The sequence below is a fragment of the Silene latifolia genome, chromosome 10 (assembly GCF_048544455.1).
Source record: "Silene latifolia isolate original U9 population chromosome 10, ASM4854445v1, whole genome shotgun sequence".
NCBI classification, from domain to species: domain Eukaryota; kingdom Viridiplantae; phylum Streptophyta; class Magnoliopsida; order Caryophyllales; family Caryophyllaceae; genus Silene; species Silene latifolia.
This window is the reverse complement of record NC_133535.1, coordinates 19,186,166-19,206,666: the sequence shown is the minus strand read 5'-3', so window position 1 is coordinate 19,206,666 and position 20,501 is coordinate 19,186,166. Positions and strand designations below refer to the sequence as shown.

The window sequence follows — 20,501 nt, the reverse complement described above, 5'->3', positions numbered from 1 at the left end:
AGTTGCCTGGCCGAGACCCAAGTGACAGGCCGACAGGTTGCGTCGGCTAGGCTGTCCAAGGTGTTGACTTGCTTTGGATATCTTTGACTTTGGTCAATATGTTGACTCGGTCAGCGGGTGCAGAATATGCCCCATCACTTAGAGAGTTCAACCGTACTTCTATTGTGCTTATTCCAAAGAATAATTGCCCAGAAAAAGTGGAACACTATCGACCCATTAGCCTATGTAATGTCATCATGCAGATTGTCTCTAAATGCCTTTCTAACCGGATGAAGGCAATTATGCCTCGACTTGTTGGTGATTATCAAAACGGTTTTATTCATGGATGCTCGATAACGGACAACATTTTAATCTCTCATGAATTATTCCAGCATATCTCAAAGAAAAGTAATGGTAAAAAAGGTTTTATGGCATTTAAGGTTGATATGGGCAAGGCGTATGATCGTCTGCAATAGAATTTTATTGAAGCTATGTTGCTTTATATGGGTTTTCCGGTTCATTGTATTCGGGTTATTATGAATTGTGTGCGGTATGTGTCCTATAAGATCATTATTAGTGGTAATCCACAGAAGGCTTTTAAACCAAACACTAGTATTTGTCAAGGAGATCCTCTTTCTCCTTATATTTTTGCTCTTTGTACTGAAGTATTGTCTCGCTTAATGGTTGATGCTCAAGATTTTCGATGCATTAAAGGAATCCAAATCCGTCGAGCTGCTCCTTCAATTTCTCATCTTCTGTTTGCTGATGATTCCATTTTCTTCACACAGGCAAATTTAAAGAATAGTCATGAGCTACGTGCCATTTTGGACTTAAATTGCTTTTATTCTGGGCAAAGAATTAATAATAATAATAAGTCTGCGGTGATGTTTAGTCCAAATTGTACCCTTCGTACCATTTCAGATTATCTTCGCATTCTTAAGGTCTCAAAAGGGCAACCGATGGGTTTATATTTGGGACTGCCAACTGAATTTGGCACTAGTAAGAAAGATATTTTTGCATTAGTTATTGAAAAAGTGTGTAAGCGAATTCTTAGTTGGAATAATGTTTTCTTATCTGCTGCTGGTAGACTAACTCTTATCTGCTCGGTTCTATCTTCACTATCAATTTTCTCTCTTTCTGCATTCAAAATGCCGGTAAATGTGACGTCAAAGATTGATTCTTTGATTTCACAATTTTGGTGGAGTGGTGGCCAAGCAGGGAAAGGGATTCACTGCAGTAGTAATTTATTTCTTCAATCACCTATGATTAATGGTGTATTGGTGGACTAGGAATTCGTCATGTTGGTTGCTTAAACCAAAGCCTACTTGCCAAAATTGGATGGAGGATTCTTACTCACACAAAAAGTTTAATAAGTCGTGTTGTGGGGAGTAAGTATCGGATTACTAAGGACAGTATTATGTCTACTAATTTCCGGCCTAATGCAGCCATGACATGGGGTGGTAGAGGTATTAATTGGGGACTTGGCCTGATTAGGGATAAATTATCTTGGCAAGTTGGATTCCCATCTTCTTTGGATATGTGGAAGGATAAGTGGATTTATGGTGCTTCATTGGGACAGTTCTTTGCGCTTTCTACTTCTGATATATTACAAAAACCGTCTCTGCAAGTTTCTCCTCTACAACGGTCCTTTGGTGATTGGGATCATGATAAGGTCGCGAATTTATGTGGACTAGATGCTATGCCCTTTGTTCTTTCCACACCTATTCCTTCAGAAGATGAACCAGACTGCTTATTATGGACTTTAACACCAAATGGTCAATATTCTAGCAAGAGTGGTTATGCATTGGCTTTCTCTAAACTTTGGTGTTCGAAAGCGTCCACTAAGGATAAGTCTCGACTGGCGTTGTCTTCTGTTGTTTTTTGTAAGCAATAGTTATGGCATCTTCCTATCCAGAATAAATGGAAGATTTTTATATGGGAGATTTTTTCTGATTCTCTGCCTTGTGGAGAAGTAGCGAAGAATAGAGACTTCAATGAGATTACACTTGCGCTCTTTGCAAGTCTCTACCTGCTGCTACTGAATCATTGGCGCATCTTTTTCGTGACTGTCCTTTGGTTTCACGTATTTGGGCGGCATCTCCCTTGGGTATCCGAACTTATGGACAACTATATGCCCATCCAACAATGGATTATTAACTGGCTTAATTTCTTGTGGAAAGCACCAAGACATGGGCCATCTATATCTTTCTTTGTTAGTATTTTATGGCATATATGATGTTTTCGGAATAAAAGTGTTTTCAAAGGTCTTCCATTTGATTTTTATGGTCTCTTCAACTTAATAATGATGGATGCAAACAATAATATTTGCGTTCAGGAAGGTCGGAGGAAGGTGTTGGTTGAACTGGGGTATGGACATATTGATGATATGGATACTTCTTTTCTTTTGAGGAATCACTTTCCGATATGTCTATTTGGGTCAATAATATGTTCTAATCATATTCGTATTAAATGTGATGCTACATGGAAGTCAAATTTGTGAGCTACGGTTGGATGGCTTTTTCAAGATAATGTTGGGACTATTTTTCATACAGCCTTCTGGGTATCACTACCTTCTAGGCGAAATCTGCCTTCCAAGTTGAGGCAATGGTTCTTAAATTTGCGTGCACCAATGCTATCGTGCATGGGTTTCAACATATCGATGCAACTACCGACTATTTTAATCTGGTGCTCAAGATTACTGGTTGCGGTGATTTCAATCAGGATGCTGCTCCAATTTTACGCTCTTTGATTTTTTTTTTTAGTTTCATCGGTACATTGTTTTTCTCTTAGTCACATCCAAGAATCCTTAATAGGATTGCTCATGCTATAGCGAAAGCTGTAGTATAAAGTTATCAATCTTTTCATTCTGACAGGGCCGGCCCGAGGGGTGTTCAACCCGTGCAGCCGCACAGGGCCCCCGACTTTAAGAGGCCCAACACGAGGCCCAGTTACTTGGTACTCATAATATATATTTAGTATCGCATGTCTATAGCATAAATATGCCAGCAGACCAGTGGTAGAATTGTATCCTTGCACTCCTAACTTCTTGGGTTTGATTTCCCGTAGGATCAATTTAAAGTTTTATTTTTCATTTAGAAATCAAAATGAACAAATGTTGTTATGAAGAATCGATCCCGCGTCACCTGCCACAACTTTCCGAACGAGTATACAATTAACCAACTTGGCAATGAGAGTTTAACTGATATTTGGAAAGTGAAAATATAATTTATCATATTTACCTGGGGTTTATTAGCTTTTTTTTTTATCAAATTTGTTTTAATATGGGTGCTGATATTTTCACGGGGTCTTTGAACTGAGCCGCGGGATTTAATAACGGCATGACTAAGATACCCTTCCATCCTCCATTTGCAAGTACGAGGTCCTGAGGTCCACTTAATTTGTTTTTTTGTCGTTCCTGACTTCCTTTCTACTATTGTATGCCTAGATCAAGCACAAAGTAGTGTTCTATTATTTCCTAAATTTTTGCATTTTTGTGTTAACTCAGATCAAACGGGAAGTTTTGCCTATTTTATTACACAAATTCTCATTTGTAACGGGCATAGTATTTAATAGTTCTGAAAATATTGGTTCCGTTTTTTCAAATTGACCATTAGTACGAGAATTACGATTTGAAAAAAAATCTACTTAAATTTAGAATTCCTGAGTAAAAGAAATAGTCAGTTAAAGTTTGATCCATGAAAAAAAAAATTTACTTAGCGTAACTCCTAGCTTGGCAAAATTAACCCGATTCGAAAAGGCTGACCCGACAACCGAAAATGACCGGAACTGCCGCACCCGAATTCCCTAGCTTATTAACTTACTATTGGGTATAATATATAATGAAAATTTAATTAAACTATTAGAAAAAATTAACGAAAACTGAAAAAAAAGTAATATACAACGATTATCGGTTAACCGGTAACCGAACCGCTAATAACCGTTTAAAGTGGTTAATCGAACCGTTTATAACCGTTTCTAACGGTGCGGTTTAGGTTTGGAGTTTTGCCGAACCGAACCGTGTGCGAACCGAATTAAATTAGAGGTTCGATGAACCGAACCGCGAATGAACACCCCTAATTCTACGTGCTAAATAATTGGAAGTTTGTGCTGTCAAGTTTTAATTGATATTGTCAGAATCAAGTTAAAGAGGACACAAGTTGCACTCCCCTTTATTGCTTCAGTAAGTAGTTATGCTTATGCACAATGCCACCTCAATTTTGTAGAGGGTAAATTAGTCTAAAGCACAGAAATCCCGCGGCACAGTTCATACGCTCCGTGGAAAAATCAGCACCCTTTAATATTTGTTATAAATTATTAATTTATTTTTATATATTAACATAGGTGTTTGTATATTAGGGCCCATTTTTTCAATTTCGCACAGGGCCCCCAAAATGTCAGGGACGGCCCTGCATTCTGACAAAAAAAAAAGACTGTATATTTTAGGAATCAAGGTTGTATAAAGAATTGAAACAAACATGATTCTTATGGAATATGAGGGGGTATTTAATGACTAAGTAGGGAATTTGTGTATGGTGTAGATTTGTAACCTGACAACGGTATTTTAAGGTAATACGAGGAATGAGCAACATATTGTGAAATTACTACTAGAGTTCGAGTGGTCGATAAGACAGTTTTTGGGACACGGTAAATACTATACCTAAATATTTTTACAAAAATTGATAAGACCGTGAATAACAAATAACGATAATTAGAATGATAGCCGTGAAGTAAACTCTCCAAAATCCAACCATCGAATACAAATACAATCTACCACCTTCAAATGTAGGCGGAAATAAAATGAATGAATTTAATCAAATTCAAATAAAAAAAATTGAGCTGAAGAAATGTGGATCTAGAACATGAAAACAGAAACCAAAGCAACAGCCACGAAAGATCCACCAGCAACAGCGACTCTGTTCAATGAAACGGCACCGCTTGAAGGAGCGGCAGCAGGGGTTGTAGAGGGAGTGAGTCCATCAGCCACGGCAGCAGGACCTTCGGAAGCAGTGGGGGTGACGGCGGCGGTAGGTGGAGTGGCCATCGGAGACGCAGCGGGAGTGACAACAGCAGTGGGAGGAGTTGCGGCGGCGGTGGGTGGTTTAGTTACTGAGGATGATGGCGAGGCAGCAGGTGCGGAAGCGGGAGACTGAGCAACGGCGACGACAGCGAGGATGGCGAAAAGGGCAGCGATTACTAGTCTTGCCATTGTTGTTTAGAATTGAAATTAGTGGGATTGGTGGCTGTATTATTGTAAGAGGAATGCTAGAAAAGATAGAGAAGTAAGAAATGTTTTTGTTGATGAAATATATGAAGGTTGATTGGGTTTATATAGGATTATAGTGAGGGAGTTTTGGAACTAGTCAAGTTTTGTAGAAGACAAGTTGACAACTCATACCACGTTACCGCGTTCTTGTTCTTGCTTCCAATTATGTTCAGGCATTAAGTTACCGTATGAACGTCTATTTTGCAAGTCTCTTTGAAAAGGATGTTCTATAATTATATACGCTTTATTATGAATGTACTTGTCGCTTGCCTCTATTCCAAAGTCGTCATGTCGATAGTGAGTTTAACTCAAAGTAGTCATGACACATGCGCGAAATGTCGACTTTAGCGGGTTAACCTCGTCAAATCATCGAATATAGACCTGGAAAACGGGTCATTCAATTCGGTTTCATGTCGACTTTAACTCAAAGTAGACATGTGAAATGTTTAACCTCGTCACATCATCGATCCTACATGTACTCCAAAATGCTACGAAGTAAATGTTTTCTGTTTCAACCCAATATAACGATTTGTTTTTCAATATGGTCTTTAGAAAAATTTGATAGTTTTTAACTTTTTATTTTAAAAAAAACCTTAATAATTTGGGTATTTTCAAGATGTTAGATTAAATTTTGGTCAGTAATTAGCCTACTGGCTCAAATATTCGTGAATCAAATTCACATTTGGATAGATCTCTCAAGCTAGTGTTACTTATAATAATTGCCAACTTTATTTCCGAAGGATCATAATTTGATTACGACAAATGTTTTCTAAATCTAAACAATTAAAAGATGAGAACAATTGAATTGTTGAAGATATCGATTTGAATAGTTCTCTCCCAAGTTATTACTACGGAGTATATCTTTCATTCTATATTTTTTCAAAGTATGGTAGTAAGTTTATGATTATGAAGATTTGCGCGATCGTAAGTTGTGGATTTCCGATTTTACAAACTTGGGTTGAAGGATATTTTTTGGGACATTTGAATTGTTGATGTAACACCTCACGTTAATTGAATAGGTCCAGTGATAGGCTTAAATGACTACTGATTAAAGGGATTCAAAGTACTACTCGTATATCAACAAAGTGCACTTTATTTTATGGTCATCCATGCAAAAGAACTTCACAGTTAAGCTTGCTTGGTTGGGAGTAGTCTTAGGATGGGTGACCTCGTGGGAAGGTTCCCGGGATGCGCATGAGTGAAGACAAAATACGCTATAAAGGATCTGTGTTGATCTATGGCCATGTACACAGCCTGGTGAGCTATCATAAGTAATCGCTCCCGACCCGGTTTGGGTCAGGGTGTTATAGTTGAAGAACTATCATAAGTAACCGCTCCTGACCCGGTTTGAGCCAGGGTGTTATAGTTGAAGATTTGAATATTTTAGATGATGTTGAGAACTAACATGATGAAATAAAGTTTTTATTGCTTGGAATCAAGTTTTATGTGCTCAACCCGATAAGCTTAACTAGCCCCGATCAAGTCCCATTATGTTGAATCGCCCATGTTGCAACCTCTACTAGACCAATGTGACCCTCTATTCCATAGTGTAAGGAGCCGCACTTTTAGCCGCATAATCCCTGATAATTGTGCACGCGGTCCTTTAACTTCGAGCCTTTAGATTTCTTATTTGTACTCATGTATTTTCATTTCTGTTTTTAGTTTCATTTAGTACTCCAAGACTACTTCTTGCGTGTCGAATCTTGGAGTCCTGTTTTTAGTTTAAGATACGTTATTAGGTATTTACAAAACGTATCGCTTTTCTGCACAATCAATGTATCCTGCTACAAGACTCAAACTATCAAATCTGCCTCTATGAGAAGTGCTAGTCAATCAAAACTGCTTCTCATCTTTAAGCTTGATATTACTTGTCTCTTGCTTTCAATAATCGTATTGCTTACTTTTATTGCTTCCCTGTGCCGGACTTTGATAATCGCAGCTAGGATTCTCGACACACGCCAACCGAGACCGATTATGAATGCACTAGTGATCCCTCACTAATGCTTGGCGCTCTCGCTTACATTCTTGTCGTGTGATAGCACTACTACAAATCCAGGCAACTACAACGCCCCTTTAACAACGAGTATTCACGAAAATCACAATAGACGTTGTAGAATGTATGGCGCAAATTTTACTAAAATAAATTACAACGGGTATGGTTATAAAAACCGTTGTTATTAGTTTTAACAACGGGTCACACATGCACAACCGTTGTTAATAATTTGGCGCAAAATTGGCGCAAAGTTAGTGAAAAGTAATCACAACGGTTGATTTTGGAACCCGTTGTTAAAACTTATTTAACAACGGGTGTTTTTTACAACCCGTTGTTAAAACATATTTCACAACGGTTGTTGTTTAATAACCGTTGTCAATACTTTCCATACTATAAACCACACAAACAAGTCTGTCTTGCAGCCCACAAAACACAACCCTTAATACACAAACACAAACACAGCAGACAAACAAACACAAAACACATACACACTCTCTTTCTCTCTTTCTCTCTTTCTCATCGTCCCTTTATCTTCTCGTCACCGTGATTTCATCGTCTATTACGTTCGTATTTATCAGGTAAATCTAAAATCCTTTCGTTAGTTTCATCGTCATTATTTTCTTTTTCTATTTATTTCTTTTGCATGTATGTGTTTGTATCGACCATTATGTTATTTGTTTAAGTATTGTTCGCATAATTAGTTAGTAAAACAATGAAGAAGCAAGATGAAGAAGTAAGATAAACATAATTAATATATATATATATATATATTTATAAATACATAAATTAAAAAAAAAATTACATATGTAAAAATGCAATTCTTATATATTCATAGAGGATCTTATTATGCTCTATCGTATCCGTCCTCTCCTCCTTGGCTATTTGGAGGTTCCGTTCAGCATTTGCTATATCGTCATATAGCTGCAACTGCTGCTGCTCCGTCAAGCCATCTTCTTTGGCGTACTTCAGTGCGGATCGAGCATCTGCAAGGTAGCTCCTGAAACTTTCCTCAATATGGAGGAACCGGCGGATGAAGTTGTTGTTGTTCTCGATCATGGTAAGAGTCTTAAGGATGAAATCATTCATTTTGTTGGAGTTTTTTGAGTTTGTTTTGAAAGATTAAGTAGAGTTTGTTTTAGCAGTTAGGGTTTGGAGATATGAATATATTGAGATAATGAAAATGTTAGTTGAGATATGCAATGTATTTATATACTAAGCAATGTGTGGGTTGATTTGCTTTTTAATTAATATATATGTTAGGAAGTTGTGCCATAATCATCATCATATATCTCTCAATAATGTCGCTTCAAATCTTTTTACTAACCCTTCTCATTCCATATTATCCGTTCATATGTACAAAGATGATGTCGGTAATAATGCATGCATCGGAATTCTAACAGGCCGTAATTATGCATGCATCTAGTAATATTTAATTTAATTTTTTTTTATTTTTTAAGAACAAACAACAACGGTTATTTTAAAACAACCCGTTGTCTTTAGTTATAACAACGGTTTTGTATATTAAAACCCGTTGTTATAACTTTCCCCCCAAAATTGAGTCACACTTTCCACAACGGGTTTTTATACTTAAAACCGTTGTTAATAGTTTTAACAACGGTTTCCTTAATAAAACTAACCGTTGTTTAAACCTTCTACAACGGACGCTTTAACAACGTCCGCTTTTTTATATAACAACGGTTTTTGACCGTTGTTATAGCCTGTATCTGTAGTAGTGTAGACAAGGGTGCGCGCCACGTTCCAGCTCAAAGTTCTGGTCCGTGACACATAGGCATGGTTCTTACCATAAGGTTTCAGTGAATTGAGTTGCTCCACCTAGGATTACATAGGTTGTGTGACTGTGTCACACAATGTCCATGTGCATGATCAATTACTTGCTTATGGTATTCGAGTTTTAGCTAAAGTAGGATTATTGTTGAGTTTATCGACCCGATACTTAAGAGGGGGAGAGGGTGCATTCAATACCCTTTTTAAACTTTAAACAAACAAACACGCTGAATTCAATTCGTTAATCAGGCGGTTTGAATAGTTCTGATGATTGTTTAATCGAAGATAATCTGATGTACTCGATTCAAATGAAATCATGAATAAAAGATAAAGAAAATAACGAAATGTAAAGCAATGAAAAAATGAGAACACAAGAACTTTTTAAGTGGTTCGACCTACCCTCTAAAGGTCTATGTCCACTATCTCTCTCTTATTATTATTTCCTTTATAACCAAACCCGATTACAAAGAAAATCTCACGTCCAACCCGATCGTGCGACTCGAGTACAACCCATACCCCAAAAGCACTCTCTCACAAATTGAAAATTACAACTCTTTTTCTCTTCTTATATGGTTCACAACTTAGAACAATGTAGAACAAAATATACTTATGAATATGAGAACTTAAGCACTCGAATTGTTCAGATGTCACGACTTAATGATTTTGCAAAAAAGATGATTAAAAACTCATAGTTCAAAACAATTTGCAAAATGACGATTTTAAAGCACTATATTTCGGTGGCCCTAAAACTGAACTTATGCTTCAGATATATAGGAGAAAGTTTGTTTGCATAACACTCCTATATTTTAGGCAAAAAAATATTTTCAAATAATATTTTTGAATAAAATATTTCACAATATATTTTGACTTCTTTTTCAAGGCAACTTCCTAACTAATTCAGAAGATATTTTTTGCACAAAATAAAAAAGTTTCTTTTACTCAAAATATTTCAGTCAAATTTATATATTTAAAAAAAATCTTTCTCAAACTCTCTTTACGAAATAAGTTCAAAAAAAAGTCTCAACCATGTATTATGAACCATTTAGAATTGAACAGTCAAGATTGTTCAGAACATATAACGAGTAAACTCAATAACTATACCCTTACAATCAGCTAAGCAAAAGAACAAGACTTGAAGAATTGCTGCCAACTTCTAAAATGATTGAATCGTGTCCTGCAACATTTCATTTCTAGCTAGCTAACATATTACTCAAGAAGGAAATGAGGATTAAGAACTTGTCATTATCAACAAAAATAGTTCAACACTCATGAATAATGGCGATCGAACCTCTTATCGTTCGTAGCAAAACGCGTGTATCATAGATTCATAGTAGTGTGTAGTGTGTACAACATATTCTGAAATTACTACTTGGGTTCAAGTACTCAATAATACAGTTTTTGGGACACGATCAATATACCGAAATACTGTATCATAACAATATTTTCTTCAACAAAGGTGTAGACAATATAAGTCATGTTAGTTGATTAGTTGACTAGTCAAGATGCTTGTAACTAACCTGGAAATAACCATCAACTAAGTTTGTTAGTCAGTTAGAGGTCTTAGTATATAAGCAATACTCCTTGTTGTAATCAGATAACTTTCCAATAACATTGAATCAATAATATACATAATATTTCATCTTTCTACAATCCTCTCTCTAAATACTCTTATATTACAATAACAACCATCTTCATTCTCTCCTTCATCAATGGAGGTTTGATGGTTTATATGGTATCAGCTTATTAAGATCCTATTACTTTACGCTTCCGCACAATAAAATCTTCTATTTCTTCTTTTAATCATGCCTGAAGATACACTGTATTCGCCATTAGACGATCCTTTGTTTCTTTCTTAGACTGATCAACCAAGCTTGATTCTGTCGTCTTTTCTCTTTGATGGCTCCAATTTCATTCAATGGCAGCGCGAGATCATCTATGCTCTTCTTTCCAAGAACAAAGCTGGGTTTATTACTGGAGAATGTTCTTGTCCTCCTGCCACAGATAAGAAGCACAATTCCTGGGTAAGATGTAATATTCTCTAGACCTGGCAAAAGTATACCGAACCCGAAAAACCGATCGAAAATACCCGAATTGACACCTGACCGTACACCCGAAAGGTATAACTGAACTTCACCCCGAAACCTGAATCGACCTGAATTGATTCGAAATCGAACCGAATTTGTAATATCCGAAATAAACCCAAGATCGAATGAACCTGAACTGTTTCAACCAGAATTGTTTTAATCCGAACCGATATATACCTGAACCGATTTCAACCCGTACATTGATCACAGAAACCCAACATTGAAACCCGAAATGACCCGAATGTACCTAGGCGTCACATCTAGGGTGTCTTTTTGTACATGAGTGTCACCCATTTAACGTCAATGAATTAATATTATATCGTAGTTATACAAAAAAACATTATTTATTACTTTTTTTTAAAAAAAGTTATTCGTATTATATCCAATCTTTTGAATAAAGACCTAATCCCTTGACATCCAATCCGATTATGACCTGACTCGAATCTCATCTGCTCTGATATTGACCCAACTCGAACCTTATTTGCACCGATATTGACCCAACTCGAACCTGAATCGACCCAAAATATCTACAACCGATTAAAAGTGAAAACTGAATTTAACCTGAATTGCACCGAACTGAAATCGAAAAAAAAAAGATAAACCGAAAGAACCCGAATCGAAACTGATCTGACTGACCCGTTTGCCACCTCTAATATTCTCGTCTCTCGTTGGATTAAGAATTCTATTGCGAAGCCATTAGTGAACAATTTACAGTATGCTTCGTCTGCTCAGTCTTTATGATCTGATATTCTTGAGCGTTATGGTCAGTTGAATGTTTTGGATTTATATGCTCTTAAAAAAAATTTGAGTAATATCTCTCAGGATACTTCTTCTCTTCTTGATTATTATGGTAAAATCAAGAATTTGTGGGAGAACATTGACACAATGGATCCCATTCCTCAGTGCACATGTGGTGCTATGAAGAACTGTACATGTCAGTTGCTTAAAAGACTGTTAGATAGGGAGACACAGGCCAAGTTAATCCTGAATTCTGGGTTTGGACAGTTGCAAACTCATATTCTCACCTTAGATCCTTTACCACCCATTAACAAGGCTTTATGGATGCTTCAAAAAATTGAACGTCGGAAGTTGATTAATGATGTAACTTCTGATGTTGTTGTGGAGTTAGTTGCTTATGCAGCTAAGAAGAGGACTCAGTCTTACTCTTCTATAGATGAGGCTAGTAAGAAACGTGTTAAAGATGATGCTTCTGCTGGTCCTGAAGATGGAAAATACTGTGAGTTCTGTGGAAGGTCTGGTCATACTATTGATGAGTGTTGGAGACGCAAGAACTGTACCTTCTGCAACACTAAAGGGCATATTAAGGAAAGATGTTATAAATTTAAGGCCTATAATGCCAAGAAAGGTACTTCTAATATGGAGGCAGGCTCTTCTAAGGCTGCTAATAATGCTGAGCTTGTTTCTTCTAAACAAGATTGTCATTACCAGGATGTTGCTCCTTTTTCTGTTGCACAACCATTAATGCATGAGTATGCTTCTGGGAGTTCTTTGGGGTATTCTGGGCATAATCAGGTGCCTCCTAATGTTCATGTCTCACCAGACTTTGTTCAAGGGATAGTCAATTGTGTTATGGCTAAGGTATTCCAAGCAATGAATGAGAAGACTGAACCTTCTAATTATACTTTACAGTCCTCAGTCAATTTTGGTGGTATGTATCTCTCTTCACAAGCTTGTGCTGTTAATAATACAAGTTCTAAAATGGATTGGATTGTGGATACTGGTGCCTTAGACCACATGACATCTAATATGTCATTGCTTCATGATATAACCTGTTTATCTAGGCCTGTCTATGTGGGCTTGCCTGATGGTAGTGTCAAAGTGGTTCATAAAACTGGGACTGCAAAAATTAATGATAAAATAATTTTGCATAATGTCCTCTTCATTCCTGATTTTAAGCAAAATCTATTATCTGTGGGTAAATTAATAGCATCAACTGGCTTACTTGTGTTGTTTTTGGATGATAATTTTGTATTTCAGGACCCTACAAGTAAGGACATAGTTGCTTTGGCTAGGAGATTTGGGGATCTGTACAAGCTCAGGAGTCATAGTATTAAGAATTCTACTGTCAATTGTAGTTTTGTCAATAAGGAAATCTCTGTAAATAGTAATAAAGTTTTGAGTCAGTCTCAGAAAGTGAGCTTATTACATGCCAGATTAGGTCATTCTTCCTTGGATAAGATGAGACATGTAAACAGTGAGCAATTGAAAGGAATAAAAAAGTTTACTTGTGATACTTGTGTACTTGCCAAACATCATATTTTGCCTTTTCCAAAGAGTACATCATATGCTAATGAATGTTTTAAATTGTTACACGTGGATGTTTGGGGTCCTTATAAAATTCCCACACTTACTGGTGCTAGGTCTTTTTTAACCATTTTGGATGACCATTCTAGGTTAACCTGGACTTTTTTGATTCATAATAAAACTCAGGTGCCTGGTTTAGTCAAGGGTTTTGTATCTTATGTTGAAACACAGTTTGGTAAGACCATTAAAGTGATTAAATCAGACAATGGCACATAATTTTTTCAAACATATTGCAAAGATTATTTTACTGGAAAGGAAACATAGGCACTTATTTGATACTGCCAGAGCTCTTCAATTTCAGTCTAAGGTTCCTATTAAGTTTTGGGGTGAATGTTTGCTTACTGCTACTTATCTAATTAATAAAATGCCTTCTACTGTCTTAAACTGGAAGACTCCTTATGAGATTTTGTTCAAAGAACAGCCTAAGTATGATGAGCTCAGAATATTTGGCAGTTTATGTTATGCCTCTATGCCTCCCACATCAATGGATAAGTTTCAAAAAAGAGCCAGAAGTTGCTTGTTTATTGGGTATCCTTATAATCAAAAGGGTTATAAGCTGTATGATTTAGATACACATACTGTTTTTTCGAGCAGAGATGTCATATTCAGGGAAGGGGTTTATCCTTTCAAGGTTCCAATTCAGGCCAAGGCACCTCATGCCTCACCTGAATATTGCAATATATCAAATGATTTTCTGCAGTCTATAAATACAGAGGCTCCTTCTCATTCATCAGAAGTCTTAGAAAATCCTGATGATCCTACATCAACTGCTGAAGTTCTTACTGATGTAGGCACAACAGCTGACCCACATGTTCCTGAAACTATTGTGACAGTTCAGTCATCTAATAATGATGTTGCTACTGGTCTTGTAGCTGAACAACAAGGTCAGTTTATAAGGAAGTCTGCTAGGCCTAGGATTCCTTCTGTTTTGCTCTCAAATTATCATTGTTCACCACAGAAGACCAGAAGGTCCACTGCTTTTCAGGCACATGTTCTAAGTGAATTGACCTCTTTTGATAAGGATTATATTATGTCCTTATGCAATGTGGTTGAGTCACATGAACCAAGTTATTATCATCAAGCCTGTAAGGATGATAAATGGGTTCTTGCTATGAATCAAGAGTTGCAAGCACTTGAGGCTAATCAAACATGGGAATTGACTACCTTGCCTTCAAATAAAAGGGTTATAGGGAGTAAATGGGTTTATAAAATTAAGCATAAACCAGATGGTTCCATTCAGAGGTATAAAGCAAGACTAGTGGCTAAGGGTTATAATCAGGTCAAAGATAAAGACTACAAGTTGACCTTCTCTCATGTTGCCAAGTTTTCAACAGTAAGAATTTTATTGGCACTAGAAGCTATCAAGGGTTGGCCATTGCATCAGCTTAATATTAATAATGCATTTCTTCACGGTTTTTTGGATGAAGAAGTGTATATGAAACCTCCTTTGGGTTATACACTAGCAAAGAAAGGGCAGGTCTATCGGTTGAAAAGATCACTGTATGGCCTTAAGCAAGCTTCAAGGCAATGGAACCTTGAGTTGACTAAGTACCTCATGGACTTGGGATTTATTCAATCAAAGCTAGATTACTCTCTTTTTACAAGGACGGATCCTGTTACAAAGAAGTTTCTGGTTGTATTGGTTTATGTAGATGATGTGTTGATGACTGGTGAAGACATTGTAGCAATAAAATCCTTGAAGGATCAGTTGCATTCCAAGTTTACCATCAAGAACTTGGGCTAATGAGGTATTTTCTAGGTTTGGGAGTTGCCAGAAATAAACATGGCATTTTATTAAACCAGAGGAAGTATATGCTTCATATAATTCAAGATGTTGGGTTTGAAGAGTCCAAGACAATTTCTTTTCCTATGCAAAAGGGCCTAAAGCTGTCTACTGATAAAGGAAGATTACTTTCAGAACCTGAGAAGTACAGAAGACTGATTGAGAGGATGCTATATCTTAGTCTAACTAGACCAGATATCTCATATGCAGTCCAGCATTTGAGCCAGTTCTTAAGTGCTCCTAGAGATGAACACTATATTGCAGCTCAGCATTTGGTAAAGTACTTGAAAGGTACTATTAATGCAGGCCTGTTTTATTCTGCATCTGCGTCTCTGAATTGCAGGCTTATACAGATGCAGATTGGGCAACATGTGCATTTAGCAGCAGGTCCCTGAGTGGGTATTGTATTTTCTTAGGCAGTTCTCTTATCTCCTGGAAAACTAATTAAAAAGCAAAAGACCGTGAGTAAGAGCTCTGCTGAAGCAGAATATAAGAGTATGAGTTATACAGCAAGTGAGTTGGTTTGGACTGCAAATATATTACAAGAGCTGCAAGTTCCCCTTAAATTTCCAATTCCCTTGTACTGTGACAATAAAGCTGCTCAATGCATAGCTCAGCACCCTGTGTTTCACGAGAGGACGAAGCACATCAATGTTGATTGCCACTTCATTAGAGACAAGAAGATGGAAGGTTTTTTAAAGACTCAGCATATTGGCACAAAGATACAATTAGCTGATATAATGACTAAACCTCTGGGTACCAGTGAACATAATTTTCTGGCCGCCAAGCTTGGTCTACAATTGTCTTCTTGTAGTCCATCTTGAGTGGGGAATGTAGACAATATAAGTCATGTTAGTTGATTAGTTGACTAGTCAAGATGCTTGTAACTAACCTGTAACTAACCACCAACTAAGTTTGTTAGTCAGTTAGAGGTCTTAGTATATAAGCAATACTCCTTGTTCTAATCAGATAACTTTCCAATAACACTTAATCAATAATATACATAATATTTCATCTCTCTACAATCCTCTCTCTAAATACTCTTCAATTACAATAACAACCATCTTCATTCTCTCCTTCATCAATGGAGGTTTGATGGTTTATAAAAGGCATAGTCATGATCATTTTCAATAGGCACATCACTTACTAAATGTGCATTTAGCTCTATATTTTCATTTTCATTAGGCACATCATTTGCTGAATTTGCATTTGACTCTATATTCTCATTTTTAGCAGGATTGTTCGAGTTTTTAATTACAAATTTATTGAGAGCTCCTCTTTGAGATTGAATTAACTCTTCGATTCTTTTTCTTTTCTTCCGTTTTTCACAACCAGATTCACTTTTTCTAATTCTTGTAGACATAATAGACAATAATTAAAATGGGTACAAAGTAGCAAAGAACGAAATAACCTGAGATTCCCGGACAATTAGACACTCAGAAAATATGATTCACTGATCCACTAATTTGAATTCAGAGAAGCCGGAACTCGGAAGCATCAACCTTGAAACAAGACAATCGGAAGGTATTAGGTATAAAATTAGAAAACAAATAGTCGAAATAAAATTATTAAACTAGCACTATGATTGTATATTAAAAGAGCATAATTTTATTAATTAAAAAATACTCACATATTTTGATAATTGGGATTTATAAACTATAATTGATGGAGATGAGTAGAGGTACTAAGGAAAAAAGAACTTCAAACCAAATATAATAACAATTACAAGCAATTTTTTTGGGGAAACTTACCTATTTTATTAAATGGGATTTGGGAATCATGGGGAAGAAGGAGCCGTTGACCCTTGATTTTTTCTAATTTTTCTCCCTTTGATTGTGTGGCTTATGTTCGTCTGATTGTAAAGTAGTTTTTTTTGGGATATTCTCTCGTGTACCCCTCAACTTTTTCGTTTTCTAAGGTGTACCCCTTGTTTTTCACAAAAAAACTTTGACCGACAATAATTCTTTGTTACGAGTTCAGAAAACGGTAATTTTTTTTCAAACAAATCATCTCGTCAAGGCCTTGAATTTGAAAAAAAATTCACCGCATTTGAACTCGTAGCCGGTAGTTATGGTTGGTCAAACATTTTTTAACGAATAAACTTTGACCGACCATAATTCCCGACTACGAGTTGAGACGTCGGTGATTTTTTCTCAAACTGAAGACCTCTTAAAGACGGTCAATGTGGAAATTTTTTTTATTGTATTCTAAATTTGTAGCCAAGATTTATTGACGGTCAAAGTTTTTTTTGCATGAAAAGAGGGGCATATCATAGAAAATGAAAAAGTTGAGGGGTACACGAGAGAATATCCCTTTTTTTTAGTTAACAGGCTACTATAAATTTGGGCCCCTTATATTTATGGGCCCATGTTCCTAGACCTGGCTGAACTTGTCATATAACGGGCCTGGTGAAGATGATGAGAATAATACTCGTCAATTTGGAAATGATAATGAAGCTGATGAATCTCCTAATTCTAAAGAAAATTTTCCATTTGATATATTTTTGATCATAGAAATTGGGATGCTCTTACTTCTAAGATGATTGATGCTTTAGTTGAACAAGGTCTTAAAAGAGAGTTCAATATAGAAAGAGGTCCAAGAGATGATAATAATAAATTCTTTTCTAATAGATATTTTACTAGAGTTTTATCGAATGGAGAGAAATGTGATAGGAGTGGCTTGTATATTCAAAAGAACTTAATAAAGTTTTGTGCTTTTGTTGTAAAGTGTTTAGTAAAGCAAGAAGAGGCCAGTTAGCTACCGAAGGATTTGATGATTGGATACATCTTAGTCAAAGGCTTAAAGAACATGAAACGGGTTCAGAACATATTAAAAATTTGGCCAATTGGCATGAGTTGCAATGGAGACCCCGAAATAATTAGACCATTGATAAGGCAAATCAAAAACAAATTAGAAAAGAGAGGGATAATTGGAACAAAGTCTTGATGAGGATTATTTCAATAGTGAAGTTTATTGCAAAAAATAATCTAGCTTTCCGAGGAACTAATAGGCGTTTGTATCAAAGTAGCAATGGAAACTTTTTGCAATTAATTGAAATGTTAGGTGAATTTGATCAAATTATCCAAGAGCATATTCGAAGGATCACCACTGATAAAATTCACTTTCATTATCTTGGGCCTAGTATTCAAAATGAATTAATACTCTTACTTGCATCTCGAGTTAAAACTCAAATCATAAGAAAGATAAAAGATGCTAAATATTTTTCGGTCATACTAGATTGTACTCTTGATATTTCCCACCAAGAACAAATGTCAATGATATTAAGGTATGCGGATGTCTCTTCAAGTTCTGTTTGTATTGAAGAATCATTTTTAGGTTTTTTGAATGTGGATGATACAACTGGTCAGGGACTCTTTGTTGTTTTGCAAAATGAGTTTAAAAAAATGGGTCTTGATATAGATGATGTCAGGGGACAAGGTTATGATAATGGATCAAACATGAAAAGAAAACACCAAAGAGTTCAGAAAAAGATGTTAGATATAAATCTTATAGCTTTTTATATGCCTTGTGGTTGTCATAGTCTTAACTTGGCGTTATGTGACATGGCTAAAACTTATAGTAGAGCTAGAGATTTCTTCGGAATTATTCAACGTATTTACACAATATTTTCAAATTCAAATAAAAGATGGAAAACTTTAACAGATAATGTAGAATGTTTAACGTTGAAACCTTTATCATCTACTCGTTGGGAGAGTCGCGTTGAGAGCGTTAAAGCTATAAGATTCCAAGTTGGTGATATACGTGAGGCTTTACTTGAGGTGGCTGAGAAAGATAATGATTCTAAAATAAGGAGTGAGGCCAAATCTCTAGCATTGAATGAGCTAGGTGACTTTGAATTTTTGGTTGCAATAGTTATTTGGTATGAAATTCTATATCGTGTTAATTTGGTGGGCAAAGATTTACAATCAAAAGACATGCTGATAGATGTTGCTATTGTAAAGATTAAAGGTTTGCTGACATTTTTTTGAAGATTTTCGTGAAAATGGTTTTGTTAATGCTATAGAAGAAGCTAAGAAGATTGCTTTTGAAATAGATATTGATCCAATATTTCCTCAAAGGCGAGAAATTCGAAGAAAGAAACAGTTTGATGAGAGTCGAGACGATTCGTCCGGAGTTACTAATCAAACTTCAGAAGAATCATTTAGAGTTAATTATTTTTTTTACATTGTTGATCAAGAAATTGCTTCACTAAAATCAAGGTTTGAGCAGTTTAATGATTTTGAGAATATTTTTGGCTTTTTATTTTCTTCTAACATGTTGAATTCATTTGAAGATACGGACTTAAAATTGCATTGTATTCATCTTGAAGTTGCATTAAAGAAAGCACAATCTGATGTCGATGGAAATGAATTATATATGGAACTTAAGTTTTTGAGAGGAGTCTTGCCTACGGAGAACATGGGGCATGTTGATCTTTTGAAGTTTTTGAAACAATTTGGTTGTTTTCCTAATGCAATGATCGCATATAGAATAATGTTAACTACTCCCGTGACTGTTGCAAGTGCGGAAAGAAGCTTCTCTAAACTCAAATTGTTGAAATCATATTTGCGTTCAACTATGACGCAAGAAAGACTCAATGGTTTGGCATTGATAACAATTGAGAAGCATTTCTTGGAGCAAATGGATTGTAAAGATTTGATGGATGAATCTTTTAAGTGGTGAAATTTGTAATTTATACTCCCTCCATTCAACTCCACACTACCATTATCTATTTTGTACACTATTCATTGTTAAGCCTTCAATTTCAATTTTCTCTCGATACATAAGTGAAAATATATTCATGTGGGATCTTGTTTTATTCGTTGTTACGAGTACATTAAAAATATCTAACTTTTATATTTTTTGCAAATACGTAGCTAACGATATTTAGCGCATAAAAGACGCGTTGACAAACGTGAAAAAAGAAAGTGGTAGTGTGGAGTTGAATGGAGGGAGTATTATAATTTGATTTTCTTTATATTAGGGGCCTCGTCTTGAAATTTAGAACCGAGCCTCTAAAAGTCATTGGACGGCCCTGACTGTATGATCTAATTCGAGTAAATTTTTAAAAAACTGATAGACATGGTGGCCTGGTGGGTGATTGGCGAATAACAATAACGATAGTTATATTAACACAAGTACTCTGTAATAGAAACAAATAGAAAGGTAGCCGTGAAGCAAACTCCTCAAAATCCAACTACCGAATACAAATAGAATCGACCACCTTCAAATGCAGGCGGAAATAAAATAAACGAATTTAATCAAATCAAAAAATTTGAGAGAAAAAAA

At 35.9% G+C, this 20,501-nt stretch overlaps 1 protein-coding gene and 1 pseudogene across 1 annotated transcript; both read left to right on the top strand.

The window, feature by feature from the left end:
• Positions 1-10,729: 10,729 nt before the first annotated feature.
• Positions 10,730-13,645, top strand: LOC141607231 (uncharacterized). Its single transcript, XM_074426591.1, has 3 exons — positions 10,730-10,735; positions 10,877-11,041; positions 11,873-13,645. The coding sequence occupies exons 1-3, from the start codon at positions 10,730-10,732 to the stop codon at positions 13,643-13,645; spliced, it is 1,944 nt and encodes a 647-aa protein (XP_074282692.1).
• A 1,527-nt stretch (positions 13,646-15,172) lies between these two features.
• LOC141607230 (uncharacterized) lies at positions 15,173-19,895 on the top strand (annotated as a pseudogene).
• The last annotated feature ends 606 nt before the right edge of the window (positions 19,896-20,501 follow it).

What these genes read in the sequence shown, in the direction of transcription:
- LOC141607231 (XM_074426591.1), top strand. An exon ending in ATAAGAAGCACAATTCCTGG is followed by an intron (nt 11,042 to 11,872) that starts GTAAGATGTAAT and finishes CGTTATGGTCAG; the next exon opens with TTGAATGTTTTGGATTTATA.